Consider the following 18,070-nt stretch of genomic DNA (forward strand, 5'->3'; position numbering starts at 1 on the left):
TTGTTAACTTTAGGGTCGTGGGATTAGTTGAGATACACGTAAACTTGCGCGGACATCCACGTTAAACTAAAAAAAAAGATTTAAACGTTACGAACACCTCCAAGAATATAATTAAACTGGTCAAGTCTTGAATTTGCTTTTTAAAAATTACCAGTTTGAGTCATGCAAATCTTAAGGTCATTAAAAACTTATATGTTTGTTAATTTTAGAATCCGTGAGATTAATCGAGATACATGTAAATTAACCCGGACACCTATGTTAATCTAAAAAACCAATTAACCATTACAAGATTTGAATTTTAAAAAAAGAATATAACTTTTATGTCCATGCAGCCTGAGCCCTTAATTTTTTTTTTAATAAGTCATAAAAATATATAAAAAACTAGGAATTAGAAATTTTTTTTTAACAAGTCATAAAACTAGGAAGAATTATTTCTTAATAATAATAATTTTATCATATTGTAAACAATGCTTTTATCATAATATTGATGGGTTCAATTTTCTGACTAAATTTTTTCTTAATGATATTTAAAAAAAATAGAAAAATGAATGGGATGCATGTGAATGTTTGTCGATCAAAATCTTTTTTGATTCGGAGGTTGAAATCAGAAAAAAGAATAATTTAGGGACGGTCATCCTCAACAGCCTACAGTTCAAGGGCGTATATATGGATTAGCCCAACTCTTTATGGGCCCGAAATCCAATTACTAAAATGCCCGCCACCTCATCACTCCTTAAGACCGCAAGAGGAAGGGCAGCAAAGGAATTAACGGAATATAGAACCAGTCCCCTTAAATCGTAGAGATACCTACTCTAGAGCAAGAAATCAGTGAAGAATGAGGTTTTGCTCTCAGAGAGAGACATGGGAATGGATTTTCTCAGGGTGGTTGCCTCTCTCTCTCTCTCTGTGAATGTCTGCGAAGCCTATGATTTCACCATCTGATAATCAATCAACCGCCCTGAGTTTGTGTGTATGTGTATATATATGTATGTATGTGTGTGTGTATGCTCTGGCGGTTCTCTTGCTGATGAGAATGCCTTTGCTTATGCTCCTTCTCTTCTCCTGGTAGAGGCTGTGATGATATTTCCCAGCGAAAACATCAGTCATTTTAAAGAAACCCTTCAATCATTTGGCAAGGCAAGTTAGGATTTCGCTCAGAAAATGACTCTTTTGTCCTGAGATTCTTCTCTTGCAGCCATGGTGTTTTTGTGTTTCTTTTTTATTGTCTGGTGATTAGTATGGATTTGAGCCTTTCCCTCTCTTTCCCTCTCTCTCAAATAAAAATAAATAAATAAAAAACAATTCAATCTCTCTCTCTTTCTCTCTCTCACACACAATCGGCCGTGATGATTTTTTTCTAAATAGAAAATCAGATGGAAAGGAAGATGTGATCTTTGGCAGGGTAACTTTGAGGAGATCATTGTTGCAGCCATTGATTGCCAGTGTTCCTTTTCGTGTCTGACCAAAGGCGAATCTGAGCCTCCTTCCCTCCCTCTTCTTCCTAATCACTCTCTACAGCTTGTTCTAAACTTTTTTCACAAATGTTTTTTTTCCTGAAAAATTTCAAATGGGCTCAGTATTTTCGAATCAATTTTTAGCATTTTCATTGTTTTTCTTAGAGACACCGGAACTCTTTCTGTGATCAGATCCTGTACCATGTTTCGTGTCTTTAATGCCCCGAATTATTCAAATGGGCTGTTGAATTGCATGTCAAGCTAAAATTTGGGTAAAGAAAGGGTCTTCTTTTGAACAAATTTAAGTGATAGTGAGCTACAGATCTCATTCTATGAGGTTTGAAACTTAGACATGAAAGATGAGACATAATTTACTTTGCCCAGTTATTGTTTCTATTTAGGTAAAAACCTGACACTAATGGGCCATTCAGCTTGTGTTTAACGAGTTATAAATACAAACTCGTCCAGAGATTTGATTAAGCTGCTAGTAGACAGGTAAAAAAAAATCAGCCACATATCCTTGCCATGTTAACTAATTACACATCAAAGATAGCAAGGTAAACGCCATGATGGCTACTAAAGAAAGGCCCACGTTAGCAATGTTTTGTAAGGCATTTGAATGAGGTGAAGTTGCAGGAGGGGGGGATGCAGGTTTGGTTACGGCAGGGAGTGGTGGGTCTACAACATCTGCAACATCCAAGGCTGGTGTTGGGGAACTTGCTGGTGGCTGTGTTTCTTCAGGAACTGTCCTCAGTAGACTACCAGCTTCAGCTGGAATGATGCTGTATGAGCTATCGGGCATGGAATTGGAAGAACATGGATTTCCTGAAGGGGATCAATGTTAGTATGTTAGTGTACAAACTAGAGGAGTAAAGTCTAGGCGTCTTTTGTTAAGCATGAGCTTTTGTATAAGAATTTATGGTTTTGGTAAGGCTGGTACTTACTCAAATATCTGCTTGCAGTTGCTGGATACTCGGTTATGATTCCATCAACGCCTATTCCAGAAGTGTAAGTTGCAATCTCTATTGTAGGATCCGAAAAGTAATCAAATGGAAGGGTAATAAATTCATTCCTTAAGACTGAGACAAATACTGAGATATTCGCTGCTTGCATTTCGTTTACGACTTTGGTGGTTCCTGTAGTGAAGCCATTAACCGTGGGTACGATGGAGAATCTTGGCAGAGTTACTGCATCAGCATATTTTTTGATCTCCTCCACTGGTGTCCTGGGCGCATCACTGATTTCATCTTTAAGATATAGTACTCTACTGTATGCTGGGACGTTCTTAAACTTGGACAACACTGATGTGTCGTCTGACTGGATTAGGACTTTTTGTGTGGATTGCATGCCAAATGTGGCATTGCCAAAGGCAGTGTTAACAGCAGATACTATATCAAGACCCTTCTGTGATGCTAGGTAAGCGGCATTCTGAAGACCAAGGACGTGCTTTAGAAATTTGTATCGTGGGTAGACGTTTATAGCAAATACAAACTATGATAGCGTGGAGAATTTTCAATGAAGTGAATGATTTTGACCATGAAGCTGACACATTCTAGAACACAGTTAAAATTTGTGAAAGAGAAATGCTCACCTCAATGTTGATTAAAATCCCAGTAACCGCCTTTACTTTAGCCAATTCCAGAAATTCAGCAAGAGTAAGAAATTTACCCTTGCTCTTGTTTGCAGGGTTTCTTGGCAAGCCACCCTTATTCTCGAAAGGGCTTGTCAATTGAGCTGGAATAAGAAAAGTTTACAGTCAGGGATTTCAAAAGATTGCTTGAACAAAATTGTAAGCAGGAAAGTAGCAACAAAGCTTACGTTGCAGTGTTTGGATATCGCTCCAAGAAAGGTCAAAGGAAAAAATTCCAGCTGACTCTTGAATTTCAGGGATAGTGGTGGATAGAGACATGAAGGAAGCTGCTGCAGTTGTATCTCTTGTAACATCCACAGAATCCAAGCAGAAAGCCACTCCATCCTTTGACATTTGAACTGAGCAATCTATTATGTTAGCTCCATCCTCTACAGCTTGCTGATAAGCAAGATCGGTGCTCCCAGCATAAACTCCACTTGCTCCATTGTGACTTATGATCAAAGCTTGTTCTGCATATAGACATGCATTGTTAATCTGTCGCTCTTGTGGAATGTACGTCGAATATAAGAAAAGCATATACCTTTTGTAGGTTTGTTATCGGTGTACTGAGCAAAACATGCTGCATAAGAAAGATAAAATTGTAGGGTTATATTTTACACATTCATCTTCATAGTACAGTTAAGATGCTTTCTGAAAAGAAAAACACTTTGATGACAAAATCCTTTCTTTCAATGTTGTTTCTATCACATGTTGGCCGAAAATGAACACAGAGAGAGGGCATGAGAATGTATTGACTTACCAACAGCCTCTGATGCTGTGGGAGGAAAATCTGTAATCAACCCATCAACAGAGAATTGGGAATTATCAATGAATTGCAGGTACTCAGCTGATGGATCATAACTATAATTATAACTTGTAGTGAAGTCATTTGCAAATCCAGAAGCATATACTTCAAGACCAAGTTTATGAGCATCGTTTACAAGGCTAGTGGGAGCTTCTAAATAGTTAGCTGCATTAACAGGCCATATGTAATCTTTTGGGACAACAATCCCAGATGCGAATGCCTTGATTGTGGCAAGATTTCCCAAAATTGAACCATAAGTTTGCTTGGTTGTGGGTTCAGTTGCATTTTTGTCTAGGAGCACAAAGACGAGCTTGGTCTTAGCCTTGTTCACCAATCCATTGATTTTCTTTAAAAAACCAATCTCAGGAGAAGAAATGTAATTCACACCCTGAAGTCTCGTTGCCTTTTGAATGTAATTTGTCACACTTAGTTTGTTTTCCGTATAGAATGCATCATACTGCAAACCAAGAAAATATAGAAAGCAAAGGCATTAGTACTGCACACACTTGTATGTTAATTAGGAAGTAAATTCATATAGATTTCTGGGCATGGAACCTGTCGACACCGTAAACCTTGAAAGGAATATTTAAACAAAGTTGTCAGAAAGAGAGAGGGACACCTGAACATTCAACCAGAATGCAGGGGGATTGGAACTTCTGACATCATCAACAGTTGATATGGGCAGCATCGCGTCGAATGCACTTGGCCGGGAGAAAATATTTTGCACCACTGCATACGAGCAACATGACAACGCCGAAGAGGAATTTTAGTCATTTCAAGGCACAAAATAATTTGCTGAAGCTTATTACCCTTCCTATCTATGCCATGAATAATAAGATCTTGCAACCATGAAACTGCTATTTTCGTTCAAGACCTTGTATCTGATTTCCGCTAGATTATGGTAACACAAGAAGGTCTCTCTATTAAACCAAAATGTAGTTTCTGAGACTTACAGGACACATTGGCAAGGAGTTGATCAGCTGTAAAATCTATGGCGAACCACCCGGTTATATCCTGCCCATTTACCTTGTAGGTTTTTGATCCCTTTTCAAATACCATTGCTATATTTGTTGTGTTGTCAAGCCTGATATCTCCCTGGCAAATCCCAACCCCGTCTTTTGTTAGTTGTAAATTGCAGAGCACAGCCACATCACTCAAGCTTGTCGCAAGCGCCATCTGATTTGCAAAGTCACTGGATTCAGGGAAGAGCCCCGAAAACCCTCCTCGGGCTATCACAGAAGGTCTCCGGCCTGCATGCACGATGCAAAATCATGTTGTCTTCCATCAGACAAGGTTTCCAGTTGGATTTTAAAATATAAGCAAAAGTAAAATGCTGCTACCATTTAGAGTCAGCCATTTCTTTGAAGCAGATTCTGAATTCGCCAACGTCGCATGGATTACCAGAAAAACTAAAAGCACATTCTTGATCATTTTCTTCTAATCCTGTTAATCTGTTAAACAATGGTTGGTATCCAAATTCAACGAACCATAACAAATCAAATTCGAAAAGAAAAAAACCCATTGATGAACTTACATGAATTTTTAAGGATTAGGCTTAGAACATGGGAAGCATTAATTAGTTCCCTTGCAAGTTTCAATTGGGAATGAATGAAACTCTTCAAGGAAATGGAATAAAAATTCAAGAAAAAAAGGGGAGAGAAATTGGTCTGACAATTAAAGCAATGACCAAGAATCAATTTTTTTTTTCTTTTTTTGCGATGCTAAATTAACTCCTACTCGTTTTTATCGCATTAATGGCTGGTCAAGAAACCAGTAAGCAGTTTGCTGCTTTGATTTTATGGTTTTATTTATGAACTTGAGAATTATTTACTATTTTTGATTCCTAATATTTAGAAGCCTTTTTGTTGTTGAATTTTTTTTGTCCATCTTTCGCGGAAAGATTTCACAGCTAAAAGTCCAACGACTTAACTGTTTTTTGAAACCCCTGCCTGCTAATTTTAAATTTTGATGTGTCCATCTTTAAGTTATCTTTATTTTTTATTTTAAGGGCTTGTTTTGTCTTCTATTCAAATTAAAATTAAGAAAACAAATTAAATCCCATCTTGATTTTTTTTCCACCCACTCACAATTAAGTTCATGTGGATTCACATGGTAGTTTTTTTTAATTTAATCCTTTAATCCTTTAACATTGTCTATATTAAAAATTAAATTTTATAATTTATTTGTATTTATTTTTTATAGAATTATCACGACCTAAAAATATATATCAGCAATAAGCTAGTGCTTCATTTTGCATTAAATAATATGATTTTATTGAAGATTGAGAATTAGAGAATTAAAATTGAGAATCAATCAAAATGTCAAACCTTTTATAAAATAAATCAAAATATTTCTCACACCTTTTCTGAGTATAGCAAAGTTAATATTTGATCTCTTAGATTTTCTATTGAACGTTCTGGTCCCAAACTTCATTATTCTCACTTGTAGTTCCTGGTTTGAGATAGAAAAGAGAAAGTTATTCTAAAATTACGAGGAAAGAAAAAGTTGTTTGTTTGTTATATTTCAACCACTAAACAAGTAGTTCTTAGTGTCAACGAGTTATATTTGATTAAAGGAGTTGCAATGAAGTATTTTTTGCTCTTCACACTCCCTGAAAAAAATAGATTGGGGCTCAAGAAGTTTTTTCAATTCGAGTTAATCTTTTGTTTTTGGACGGATTAAATGTTAAGATTACAAATGAGTTATTTTTGTTTAAATTCCACCTTTCAAATTTTTTTTTTAATTTTATCCTTCAACACTTTATTATTTTTAAATAGGTCTTCATAATTTGTTTTAATTTTTTTTTATGAAGTTATTGCGGTTTAAAACAAACATCTTTGTATTTGATTTGTACTCAATTTTTGCAATCATTCATTTTTGTTATTATATCATTAAATAAAAAATATTTGAAAAAAAAATTAAAAACAATGGAGTTCATGACCTAGGTCATGGGTTTTGTGAGTTAAATCATAAAGTCCAAATATGTCGTCATCTTGGTATTATTTTTAATTTTTTCAAACTTTTTTTTAAAAAAACCCTACCTTCCAAAATTCTTTCTTTCAATCACATTCTTCCATATTTAATGATTTTTAATTGGTTGTTATAATTTGTTTCAGTTTTATATTTATGAAATTATTGTAATCTCAAATAAATATTTCAATATTTGATTGATACTTAGTTTTTACAAGCATATGTTTTTGTTCTCATATCATTAAATGAAAGATAATTGAATTTTTTAAATACAGTGGAGTCCATGATTCAGGTTGTGGATTTGTGAGTTAAACCGTAAAGTTCGAGTCAATCTAATGTGTTGCCATTCTAGTATTAATAAAAAAAATATCTTCTTAATTTTTTTTTAAATCAAATCATGTTTTTAACAATCATCTGAATTGTCTTATAACTCGCTAAGTAAACTCGGACATGTAGAGCCAATTTTCATGTGAGTTAATTTTAAATTCAAGTTGGACAAAAAGTTTAGTATGGAGGTTTTAAGGTTGAACCATTGGGTCCGATTTAATAATAAACCAAATAATTTTTTTTAAAAAAATAATTTCATCTTCCATTTTTTTTATCAATTGAATCCTCTTTGGTTTTTTTTATCAATTGCATTTTTCAATATTTAATTAATTTTGAATTTATGTTCATAATTTTTTTGATTTATTTTTTATGATATTATCGCAATCTTAAATAATCATCCTGACATTTGTTTAGTGCTCAATTATATGATTGCTTATTTTTATTATCGTATTATTGATTAAAAATTAATTTTAAAAAACAAAGTGGTTAAATTCAATAGAGTCCGTGATTTGGGTAGTAAGTTTGGTGGATTAAGTCGTAAAGCTCAAGTTGATATGATATATCATTGTCTCAATATTAAAAATAAAATTTTATCTTGAATTTTTTTAAAAAACAAACCATGTTTTTTTATGGCAATCCAAATTATTTTTGGATCTATCAAGTTAACTAAGTCATACCATGAAAATTCTTACAAGATTAATTTAAACTAGAAAAAAAGTTAAGAAAATTTAAAATTAATTATAAAATCAAGTTTAATAAAAATATTAAATAATTTTTTAATACACTAAAATTTATTTAGATTCAATAAATGTTTTATCCAATATGCAGCAGACCAAAAAATTAGTTTTATCCTAAAGCTGCACTGGATTGGATAAAAGGAGAAGCTGTAAATGGGCATCTAATTTCATTCAGCATAAATTTTTATCAAAATACGTGATAACAGATAATGTGTTAAAAAATAATATTAAATTGATATTTATCTTAAAATTAAAAAAAATCAAGATAAACATTAACTATTAAAATGTGATATCTCTATTGCTTCGGTAGAAGTAAAATTAAGATAGGAAAAAAGTAATAATTTTATATTTTTATTGATAATGTTTTAGTCCCTTTTCTCTCCATGTAAATAAAAGAAAAGTTCTTATTTAATAAGTGTTTAATATTATGTTGTAGTGTTTTTTTTAAAATATTTTTAAATTCTCTTAATATCACCTTATTAAAATCATCTGAAAACATTTTAAAAAATAATTTAATCTTTTTAATTAAAAAATTATTTGAAAAGTATGTTGTAAGGAAAAAACAAATGCTATATAAAGAAAACATTAGAAAACAATATACTAATTAAAATAAAATAAAAATAAATCATTATCATCCCGTATAAATTATAAAAGCAGAATAAGGCAAAAAAAATAAAATCCCTCCACTTTCTTTGGCGGAGGAACGAGAATAAGTTCCGTGGACCCGGCCACAATGATACATCACCGGCCAACAACACAACCTTACTTTTATCTAAACTGTACAAACGGTCCAGATCCATTCCTCTGCGTCGGCTAAGCAAACACTTTATCCCCAGTGGGCAACTCTAATACCTAAACATAAACTCACCCGCACCTAATCAAAATTCCACTCCTCTTTGACGATTCCATTAGAGAGATATCTAAAATTGAGAAAAGAAAGAAAGAACAGAACAGTTTCATAAGACGAAACCGAGCAGAGTTTTAAGGAGAGAGAATTAGTTTTGAAAAAGATTCCTAAATAGAGATGAAGATCACGGCGTTATTGGTATTGAAGGTCAACCCGGAAGGATCGGATCCGGTTATTTTAGCTAACGCTTGCGATGTGAGTCATTTCGGGTATTTCCAGCGGTCTAGTGTTAGGGAATTCATCGTTTTCGTCGGTCGAACTGTCGCTAAACGCACCCCACCCGGACAACGCCAATCCGTCCAGCACGAAGGTCCGTTTCAATTAATTCTGAGTTTTTGTTAGAGATCTTGTTTTACCGTTCCGTCGAATTGGATTTTTGTAATTTTGAGATTTGATGAATTGGTCAAGTTAGGGAATTTTTTATACTTAATTTGATGTCTAATTCTTTGTAATTTCGCTAGTTTATGTGGTGATTTTTGGGATGCTGGATTAGTGTAACTGAATTTTGTGTTTTTGGATTGGAATTGAATTATGCAGAGTACAAAGTGCATGCTTATAACCGAAATGGACTTTGTGCGTTGGGGTTTATGGACGATCATTATCCGGTTCGCAGCTCATTTTCCCTTCTCGATAAGGTAATACTTGTTTCCGCGCTTGTTACGGTGTAGTTTGGGTTTTATTTGGTGTTTATGTTGTTAGTTTGTTGATTGAATGGACAATAATAATACATAAATAAATTGATGTATAACTATTGTGAAAAGAGATCAGTAAGAGCTTTGGAATGCAGCTGTCTTTAGGATTTTGTATGATGTTTGATAGCTTTTGTTAAGGGTGTCGGATATTCTCTCTCGTTTTGGAATAAAGTTTTGTATTTTTGTGTCTCATCAAGATTTTAGAATTTTGCAATATGAAATCATGTAAAGGAAATAGATTTCATAGTTAGGTTTGCTTGAAGTTTCTTTGTGTTCCTATGATGCAATGCTATGTTTGCTTGAGTGACCTCCTGATGTGATACTATAACTAGATGGGACTTTTTTTTGGTTGAAAGCTGAAATCATATAATTTATGTGAAGGATAACATTGATTCTGCCCAAAATTTAAAATATAGGTTGTTTTTTAAGTAGTATATTTGGTGGATTAAACTTAATTGTACTTGCCATCTCATGGGTTTCATTTTAAGATGTTATATTGTAATCTTTAAGGTGATTGAAGAGTATCAAAAGAATTTCGGTGAATCTTGGAGGACTGCACAAGCAGATAGTAGTCAACCTTGGCCCTATTTGAATGAAGCTTTGACCAAGTTCCAAGTAAGACTTTTTTTTCTTAGTCTCATTCCTGGACGTGATGCTTATTTTTTTTTTAATTTAATGAAAAGTATTTTGTAGTTTTCTATTCACAAATATCATGAATTTAAAAGCCTCTTTGTTTTTCATTTTACCTTACTTTTTAATTTTTAAATTTTCAGGATCCTGCAGAGGCAGACAAATTGTTGAAAATCCAGAGGGAGTTGGACGAGACAAAAATTATCCTTGTGAGTAGCTGTTGATTAGATGCATTTAGTTTTGCAATTCTGTATTCTTACCTATCCTCTTCCAGTTAAAATGCCTGGTCAAATCTGCTATTCTTCCCTTTCCTGTTTCCATCCTTAGCTTTTGGTTGGAGGTATTTTTGTCTCGTGGTTCTACCATATTGGAATAGCTATTTTGGAACCTATCAATTAGAGAATGAAATACTACTGTAATCAACTTAAGCAAAAAGCTGATTCATTCTTCATCTACGTGATCTGTGCTTTTTTTCCTTGGGCCCATATGGAAATTGGTTGAACAAACTGTAATGGCATGTTCTTTGGATAGACCCGGGTGTGAGAAACTATCTCCTGCAAAAATCAAAGTTTAAAAGCTTACAAACAGAAAAAGGGTTGACTAAGTTGCAGTAAAACTAGGAGTAGCTTGAATTCCATCCCTGGAAAATGATCCACATGCTGGTTCTTTTTGAGTCTGTGGATTGTTATCTCATTTGTATACAGTAACCTATATTTGTGGTATATCTTAATTCAGTATTAACATATCACGGAACCAAATGGCATCTTTAATCCCATTTGGACCTACATAGCCCTAATCCCTTTTGCAGAATGTGTCAGTGCAATATGCACACCATGCTTGCTTTGCTTAGAAGCTGGAATCTTCATCTCAGTGCAGCACTTGTCATGAGATTTGCTCGCTCAATACATCACTTATTAAATGATTTTGACATTACAGGCTTGTGATGTCCAATTTTAAGTCTCGGTAGCTGGCCTTCTGATTTGCCTTTGTTTCCTGAGTTTTGTGCTGTGCATGAATTTTCTTTTTGGTTTTTTCACTATCCGTTGAAAGAAATCTCATGCCAAAGTAATTAAAAGCTGAAAGTTTAGACATAGATTACCTTCTGGTGATTCATACTAATCTACTGAACATGATCATTATAACTTAATTTCCTAAATTACTCGCCCTGTGACATGTTTGTGTGTTTTTCTTTGGTACAGCATAAGACCATTGACAGCGTGCTTGCACGAGGTGAGAAACTTGACAGTTTAGTTGAGAAGAGTTCTGATCTGAGTGCTGCATCACAGGTAAATGTGCACAAATTTGTTATGTTTTTTTTCTCTCTCTAGTGCACAGGTATCTGAAAAATAACATGTGCAACTCTTGTATGTGTGTTTATTGTTTTTCCTACCTTAATTGTGCAAGAGTCATCTAATTGTGTTTTTGTTGCTTCATTACACCATCATTCCATGTATGTGTATGTTTCACAGTTGGAGAAGTTGACGTTAGAGTCTCTGTAGAAGTTTATTGACAAAAGTGTACAACTTTACTACATGATTGTTTATGTTGGGATTTTGATAACATCTCAAGAATGCGTTAAATAAAACCATTTTGTATTGCAAAAGGGGCATGGAACCTTTTGGGGGAATCAGATGCTATGAATTCTTTCATTTCTAAATTCCAAGGGACACTCAAAAGTTTTCCAAGTGCAGTTATTTTTTCAGTTTAGTGTAGTGCTAGCAATGACACTATCCACATGCTGATTAAACTTGCATTTTGTCATACTTCTCACCATTGTTGTTGTGGTCTGTGTTCAGCTGTAGTTAATTGTCCCTTAAAAGAAATTTTATGAATACATCATTTATTTGTTTTGCTCGCTTTTAAAATTTTTGATAGGATGTTCTGCTGTTTCCATTTCCCACCACTTGGGTTGATGTATTTTGAACTTCTATATTATTGGCTCGTGTTCACTATACAAAAATTTTCAGTATTGGAAAAACGATTTTAGGATTAAGATCCTTTATAAACTTTCCCTTTCCCATCCACTCCCTTCAGCAACAAACCTCTGGTAATTAAAAGCAGGAAAACTTGCCCATCTGAGTCCAAAATTATCACACAATTTGACAAGGGTTTTACCATGAAGGCACTACGCATCCAAGGTTGATGTTGTACTTGTATTAGAAACCTTTGAACTATGTTTTACTTTGTTTTTAAAAAACAGAACAGAACTGTTTTTCTATTGTTTTCCTTTGATCTTATTTATTTGCTTGCCAAATGAATTGGCCTTCTATCTATAATTTCTAAGTGCTACGTTGTACAATGTCAGAAACTGCAAGGAAAAATCTGGGAGCTATGATTTCAAAATGGAACTTTAGCTCCTCTGTTAATTTCTATAAGTCTTAAACTCAGCTATGCTTTTTCTAATGGCAATTTGTGGAGATTATTAACGCATAAACTTTGGTTGATTGTTGAAACAGATGTTCTACAAGCAGGCGAAGAAAACCAATCAATGTTGTACCATACTGTAGCTGCAATGGCCACTCATTTGTCATGCTGTTGAAGCTGGTGGATGGTAAATTGTGATTGTAATATGTCCATATCATTTATCAAATTTGTGTGGCTGAGTGGAATTTCTCCTTCTGGATATTTGTGTTGGATCGAAAAGAAAGGAAACCAGATATTGATCATCAAGTTTCTTATCATAGCTTTATACACCTCGTGTTAACTAGCAATATCATAGCTCGCATGCACCAGTGTTGTATGCAATTCTCTTACGTTTGAATCTTAAAACTAATATATAATTTGTTCAATCGTTTCCTACTGTCCATTCTCGCAGGGCAAACCCCTAATTATCTCACTGAGTTTTACCATACTAGTGATGATGCACACAACATTCCTCATGAAACGTTGTTCTTTGCTTTTCGCTTGCTATTTTACACTCTGATCGTCGGATCTAGGAATGGAAGGCTTAACGAGTTGTTAGTCAAAGTTGTGAGACTGGAAAATCTCTTTGGGTTTTGTTGCCAGACGTTTTAGAGATGGTGTCGGAAACTCATTGATTTGTTCAAATCCATGTGAATCTTTGTTAACGAATCCTGATTCCTAATAGAGTACCAGGAACATTTATAGTATATTACTGCTAGGGTTCATGGAGAAAAACGAAACTGATCGATGCATTGCTGAATAAAACGGCAGCTTAATGCTTCCAAAATGAAAATAATTCCCACTTCAGCGTTCCATTCTGAGTATTATTAGCACGGAACCTTGAATGCAGAGGCCATCGTTATTCTCAAATTTCAAGCATTCCGAGTATCTTACCATTTGAATCGCTTCATGAAATGCCCGTGAGCCCTGAAAAAACAACACAGGATTGCAAGATAAGCAAGAATCTTGGCATGAGTGCATTGCCATCGCTATCACGACAGACAATTTGACCCCACCTCGAGCTGGTTTCAAGATACAAATCCAGACGACACTCATCAAAGATAAGGTCATAGATGTTCTTCCTTGGATTCTAGTTTGGCATTGTGATTCCTTTTGCAAACTGTTGGCGTGATATTATTACCCAAAACACAAATCGTACCCCACAAGACAAACAACAATCCGAGCCTTATCAATCAAATTCAAAAGCCTAAATCAAAATTATTTAGAAAAAGTTCTGCACTTTCTATATAATTTAGGAACAGACTATTCAAAAACAAGAACCTTCTTTACAGAAATAAAGGCACAATGGGGTATTAAAACACAGTAGTACTGCTCTATGTTGTGCATGTGCTTAACCCTCTGCTTGATAATCTTTCTTATTTTCTACTTTACATTCCTAGAATGGATTTGAACCACCAGATGCCTTTGGTATCCTTGGGCCCTTCTTCTTCCGGTGGTGGGTCCGTCTGTGGAGTCTTGTGGAGCTTCTCCACGTCATATCCCTCTTCCTTGGCCTTCTCCACTAGCTGATTATAGATCTCATCCTCCATATGGGTCTTCCTGCATAGTATCTGAAAGCAGCACAGAACATATAATGCTGAGACCAGAAGCTAAGCACGCTGCATAAACTATACATGCACCATCCTGTTTGTGGATTTAAAGAGCACAAAGCCCTACAAGCTTCAAACTTTAACACCGTGTTTGTTTAGGAGGGGTAGGGCAGAGAAGAATGGGGCTGAAACCCTCCATTCTTGTCTGGTTTTCACTACTAATGGAAGGAAAGATGGTGTAAGGGGAAAACTGCGGAGAAAACAACAATTTTCAAAGAGGACAACGAAACAAGAAAGGGCCTGCAATCGAGAGGACAACTTGCATGCCTTCCCCAAGATTTTATCCACCAAACAATTTTCTTCTCACCAATTTGCAGTTTTTAATTTTAATTATCAATCATAACATAATCAAATCAACCAACGTCACTAGTATAGATTTGGAGCAAATCATTAATCAATAAACTGATTCAAGAAATTAGTCCAGAAAGAAGGAGCATAATCAAGACAAATAAACAAAGCGAAGAAAAAGAAATTGCATTCATACATACCCAGAGATATTTCCTGCTAGGCTGGCCAATCAAAGCATACTGATAATCCTCATCAAGAGACAGAACCCAGTAATCTCCAACAACAGGAATGATGGGCAAGAATGGCGGGACATAAAACTTGACCTTGAGTTTAGCCTCATCACTGTTAGGATCAGCCTTATATGCAGAACCCTCTATGTACCCTCTCTTGCCATCATTCCACGTCTCATTAAGCACATGGACAGTGCCATCCTCATTCAGCGTATAAGTGGCCCTTGTGTTCACTCCGTTCTTGGGTTGGAATCTTGATGGAAATGAAGCAATTTCGTACCATCTTCCCATGTACCTCTTCAAGTCTAGTCCTTTCACCACTTCCATTTCTTTTTTGGTAGCCATTGTTTCAAAGCTTTGATGGAGAGGGTTTTATCGCCTTGCTTTTATCGCTTTACAAGTTATGCATCTTGGACTTTGAATACTTCTTTATAAGGCATATCTAGGAAGGGTTTGGTGGGCTGGATATTTGAGGTGTAGATGTGGAGGGCTAATGACCTTGCATGTGGTGGGTGTGAAATGTGCTGGATGATCATGGGAGCTTCTAGGATCTTTTTGGCAAATGTCTTCATTTTGGAACATGTTGTGAATGTGACTTGGAAGAGTGGCAAACTTGGCGAGGAAGGAATGGAACTTGGTGAGGAAGAAATAATCAAGATTAATTAAGATGAGATTATCATCTAATTGGATAAAAATTGGGTTTGGATTTTATATGATTTGAGTCTATTTTTCAAGACTAAGGAAATCAATCTTTTAATCTCAATATAATTAGTTTAGTTGATTAAAGTATTTAAGGCTACTTGATTAGTAGCTTAATTGATGTGTTTTCTTAGTTTTTGTTGCTGAGAAAGAACACATTCTTTTCTGATTTTTAATGCAATATCTCTTCTCCTTTCCTTTTCTTTTGGATCGTTAATGATTTCTTCTTGAGAAAAGATATTATTTGTTGGAAAATAATTTTCTTGATTTTTTTTATATCTAACTTCATCATAGAAAAATAATCAAAAAAATTATTTTTTAATAAAAAACATAAAATTTAGATGGAGAAAAGTGTTTTCCTATTTAAAAAATTGAAAAACACTTTCTATAAAGGATAAGAAAATTAAAATACTAAAATACTTCATTATTTAATTATATATATATATATTAATAAAATACTTTAAAATAAAATATTATTAAAAAATAATAAATTACCAATATATTTATATAGGAGATAACATACAATATAAAAGCATGTTAATTTGATAAATTAGTGCATATAATACTTTAATTTAGATAATATTGCTAGAAAATACATTCGAATACAAAACATGTTATATTATATAATAATTATGAATTTTAAATCGTATAAATTATGTTATAAAATTAGGATACCATAAAAAAGAATTTTACTCTTTTCAATTTTTAATGTTCTCCAAACACAAAAAATAATAATTATATATCTATAATATTATATTTAAAATATTTATATTATATGTATAGTTATATTTTATAAAATAAACTATTTATAAATATATGATAAAATAAATCTTTTTTCTTCTTCACATTTCTTAAATCTCATTTTTTTATTGTAATTTATAAGTGGTTAAATAATTACATTTAATGTTCTATATATATGTTAGATAAACTTGAAAAAAAACTAATACATTAATAAGTGATTTTTTAGATTATTTTTCATAGTATAGTCTTGAAAAATATTTTTATAGATACTATCAAATATCATAAAATAATTTATTTTTTTATAAAAATAAAAGGAAAATATTTGTCAATAAATAAATAAATAAATGCATACATATGTTGCTTTTTTTTTTTTTGCTAAAGCAAAATGCAATTGTGAGGTGGAATGTTTGATTGGTCATAAAAGCATATTAATTTGATGTCGGCATTAATTATCAACATTTAATTATCAACATTTATCATATGATAGAAGATGTTCCGAGGAGTAAACTAACTCAATACTGTCGGCATTCATTATCAACATTTATCATATCACAGCACATACGAAGAGCCTTGTCAGGCTGGGGCCTTGATGTGTGGCCAGGTGACCGAGCCTCGAGATGTGAAGATTTGAGGTGTTTCCATCAAAACCCGACCCAGTCCATCCATGAACAGATCATAATACACCCACACACACACGCAAGTTCGAAAGGAAGAATTTGAAAGCAATTTATTAGAATTATACTGATAAGAACTTGTAATCAACAATCAATTATTGATTGATATTTTGGAATAGTCTTATCTCATCTTATCCACACAACGCAGAATTCTTATCAACACAAAGCAGAATTCACTCCAAAAATGGAAATTAATCAGAACATAATGTTTAAAGATATTAACTGAAATCTTCAAAGAATCAAAGCCCCAGAAACGTAGAAATGTGGGATAAGAGGTTAAAACTTCGGTAGTTTATCCCTTGTACTGATGGTAGAGCAAACGGCTCTGCTCAGCCTTGGCCCATCACTTATGTCACGCTTGTGGCAGCAAAGCAATGGATCTCTCGCACTACCTTGTCAGCCCTGTTTATACAGTGACCCCATCTGCTTTTAACTGCCATGAAACAGCCTTTGCTCTTTGGCTCACAGTTTGGGATTTGGATCTAACTTCATGCATGTCATGTGACACACTGCAGCAACACTACATGCATCAGCAAAGATGCTTGAGGCATGAAGGTAGTACTCTAGAATTTGCTTTGAACAGTTCAAATTGAGCTTAAGTGAGTGAGACTGTGAGAAACAGATGTTTTGTTTTTGCCAGGATACATGTTTTTACTTCTCAGGTCTGATTCCTTCAACAATGAGTAGGACCACTTCTGCAAGCATGACAGTAGAGGCTTACTTGGTAAAGTTAATGTAAGCCATGAAAGTGAAGCAACATAGCATGAAATGCCAACGTATTCGTAATAACTGCTGTAAATGGGCAAAACCCTACCGCCCAAACTTGAAGAGGACCCTCTAATACCATGGAGAACCTTCCCTCTCCCCAAAGGAAAACTTAACAATGGTAACTCTGTCATAATAATAGTGCTAAGTATACATGTGTAAATGAGACTTCATCTCTTAAGAGTAAGAAGTAGAAAGAGAAGGAGAAATTGACCTGATAGTCTGATACTACTTTATGCCTGTTTTGTTGCAGTGATGCTAATTTTGACAATCTCTCATGCCACCTGCTGTTATTCTCAGTTGGCATACTTTGCATCTAGCTGACAACAAGTATTGTACAATGCTACAGCTCAAGTAAAAAAGATTCACACTCAATAATGGACAGTAAATTGAAATCCTTATCCTCTGCCTTCAGCAAGACTCCAAAATAACGAAAGGTAAGTCACGAGCAAAGGTGGACGCCTGCTATAAAAAATCATCCAGGACTAGCCCCATCTCTTCCTGAGTG

At 34.2% G+C, this 18,070-nt stretch overlaps 3 protein-coding genes and 1 long non-coding RNA gene across 4 annotated transcripts; 1 reads left to right on the forward strand and 3 right to left on the reverse strand.

The window, feature by feature from the left end:
• Positions 1 to 1,902: 1,902 nt before the first annotated feature.
• LOC133674725 (glycerophosphodiester phosphodiesterase GDPDL6-like) lies at positions 1,903 to 5,320 on the reverse strand. Its single transcript, XM_062095932.1, has 8 exons — positions 5,230 to 5,320; positions 4,843 to 5,139; positions 4,509 to 4,618; positions 3,845 to 4,346; positions 3,273 to 3,629; positions 3,046 to 3,188; positions 2,399 to 2,882; positions 1,903 to 2,279 (listed from the first exon to the last, which is right to left on the reverse strand). The coding sequence occupies exons 1-8, from the start codon at positions 5,318 to 5,320 to the stop codon at positions 1,987 to 1,989; spliced, it is 2,277 nt and encodes a 758-aa protein (XP_061951916.1). The 3' UTR covers positions 1,903 to 1,986.
• Positions 5,321 to 8,655: 3,335 nt separating this feature from the next.
• Positions 8,656 to 12,822, forward strand: LOC133674269 (VAMP-like protein YKT61). The gene is made up of 6 exons (XM_062095306.1): positions 8,656 to 9,140; positions 9,368 to 9,465; positions 10,033 to 10,137; positions 10,296 to 10,361; positions 11,352 to 11,438; positions 12,609 to 12,822. Exons 1-6 carry the CDS (start codon positions 8,948 to 8,950, stop codon positions 12,657 to 12,659), a joined length of 600 nt encoding a protein of 199 aa, XP_061951290.1. The 5' UTR covers positions 8,656 to 8,947; the 3' UTR covers positions 12,660 to 12,822.
• Positions 12,823 to 13,773: 951 nt separating this feature from the next.
• LOC133674270 (temperature-induced lipocalin-1) lies at positions 13,774 to 15,148 on the reverse strand. The gene is made up of 2 exons (XM_062095307.1): positions 14,654 to 15,148; positions 13,774 to 14,126 (listed from the first exon to the last, which is right to left on the reverse strand). The coding sequence occupies exons 1-2, from the start codon at positions 15,026 to 15,028 to the stop codon at positions 13,944 to 13,946; spliced, it is 558 nt and encodes a 185-aa protein (XP_061951291.1). The 5' UTR covers positions 15,029 to 15,148; the 3' UTR covers positions 13,774 to 13,943.
• A 1,683-nt stretch (positions 15,149 to 16,831) lies between these two features.
• On the reverse strand, positions 16,832 to 17,908 carry LOC133673680 (uncharacterized). The gene is made up of 2 exons (XR_009835035.1): positions 17,777 to 17,908; positions 16,832 to 17,492 (listed from the first exon to the last, which is right to left on the reverse strand). It is a non-coding gene; the product is annotated as an uncharacterized LOC133673680 (long non-coding RNA).
• Between the last annotated feature and the right edge of the window lie 162 nt (positions 17,909 to 18,070).

The sequence above is a fragment of the Populus nigra genome, chromosome 15, assembly GCF_951802175.1.
Source record: "Populus nigra chromosome 15, ddPopNigr1.1, whole genome shotgun sequence".
Lineage (NCBI taxonomy): Eukaryota > Viridiplantae > Streptophyta > Magnoliopsida > Malpighiales > Salicaceae > Populus > Populus nigra.

Coding starts and splice junctions, on each gene's coding strand:
- LOC133674725 (XM_062095932.1), bottom strand. CDS start 5,320: ATGATCAAGAATGTGCTTTTAGTTTTTCTGGTAATCCATGCGACGTTG. Junction 3,630..3,844: donor CACAGCATCAGAGGCTGTTG/GTAAGTCAATAC, acceptor AACAAACCTACA/AAAGGTATATGCTTTTCTTA. Junction 2,883..3,045: donor GGATTTTAATCAACATTGAG/GTGAGCATTTCT, acceptor CTTGGTCTTCAG/AATGCCGCTTACCTAGCATC.
- LOC133674269 (XM_062095306.1), top strand. CDS start 8,948: ATGAAGATCACGGCGTTATTGGTATTGAAGGTCAACCCGGAAGGATCG. Junction 9,141..9,367: donor CCAATCCGTCCAGCACGAAG/GTCCGTTTCAAT, acceptor TGAATTATGCAG/AGTACAAAGTGCATGCTTAT. Junction 11,439..12,608: donor ATCTGAGTGCTGCATCACAG/GTAAATGTGCAC, acceptor TTGTTGAAACAG/ATGTTCTACAAGCAGGCGAA.
- LOC133674270 (XM_062095307.1), bottom strand. CDS start 15,028: ATGGCTACCAAAAAAGAAATGGAAGTGGTGAAAGGACTAGACTTGAAG. Junction 14,127..14,653: donor CTAGCAGGAAATATCTCTGG/GTATGTATGAAT, acceptor TGCTGCTTTCAG/ATACTATGCAGGAAGACCCA.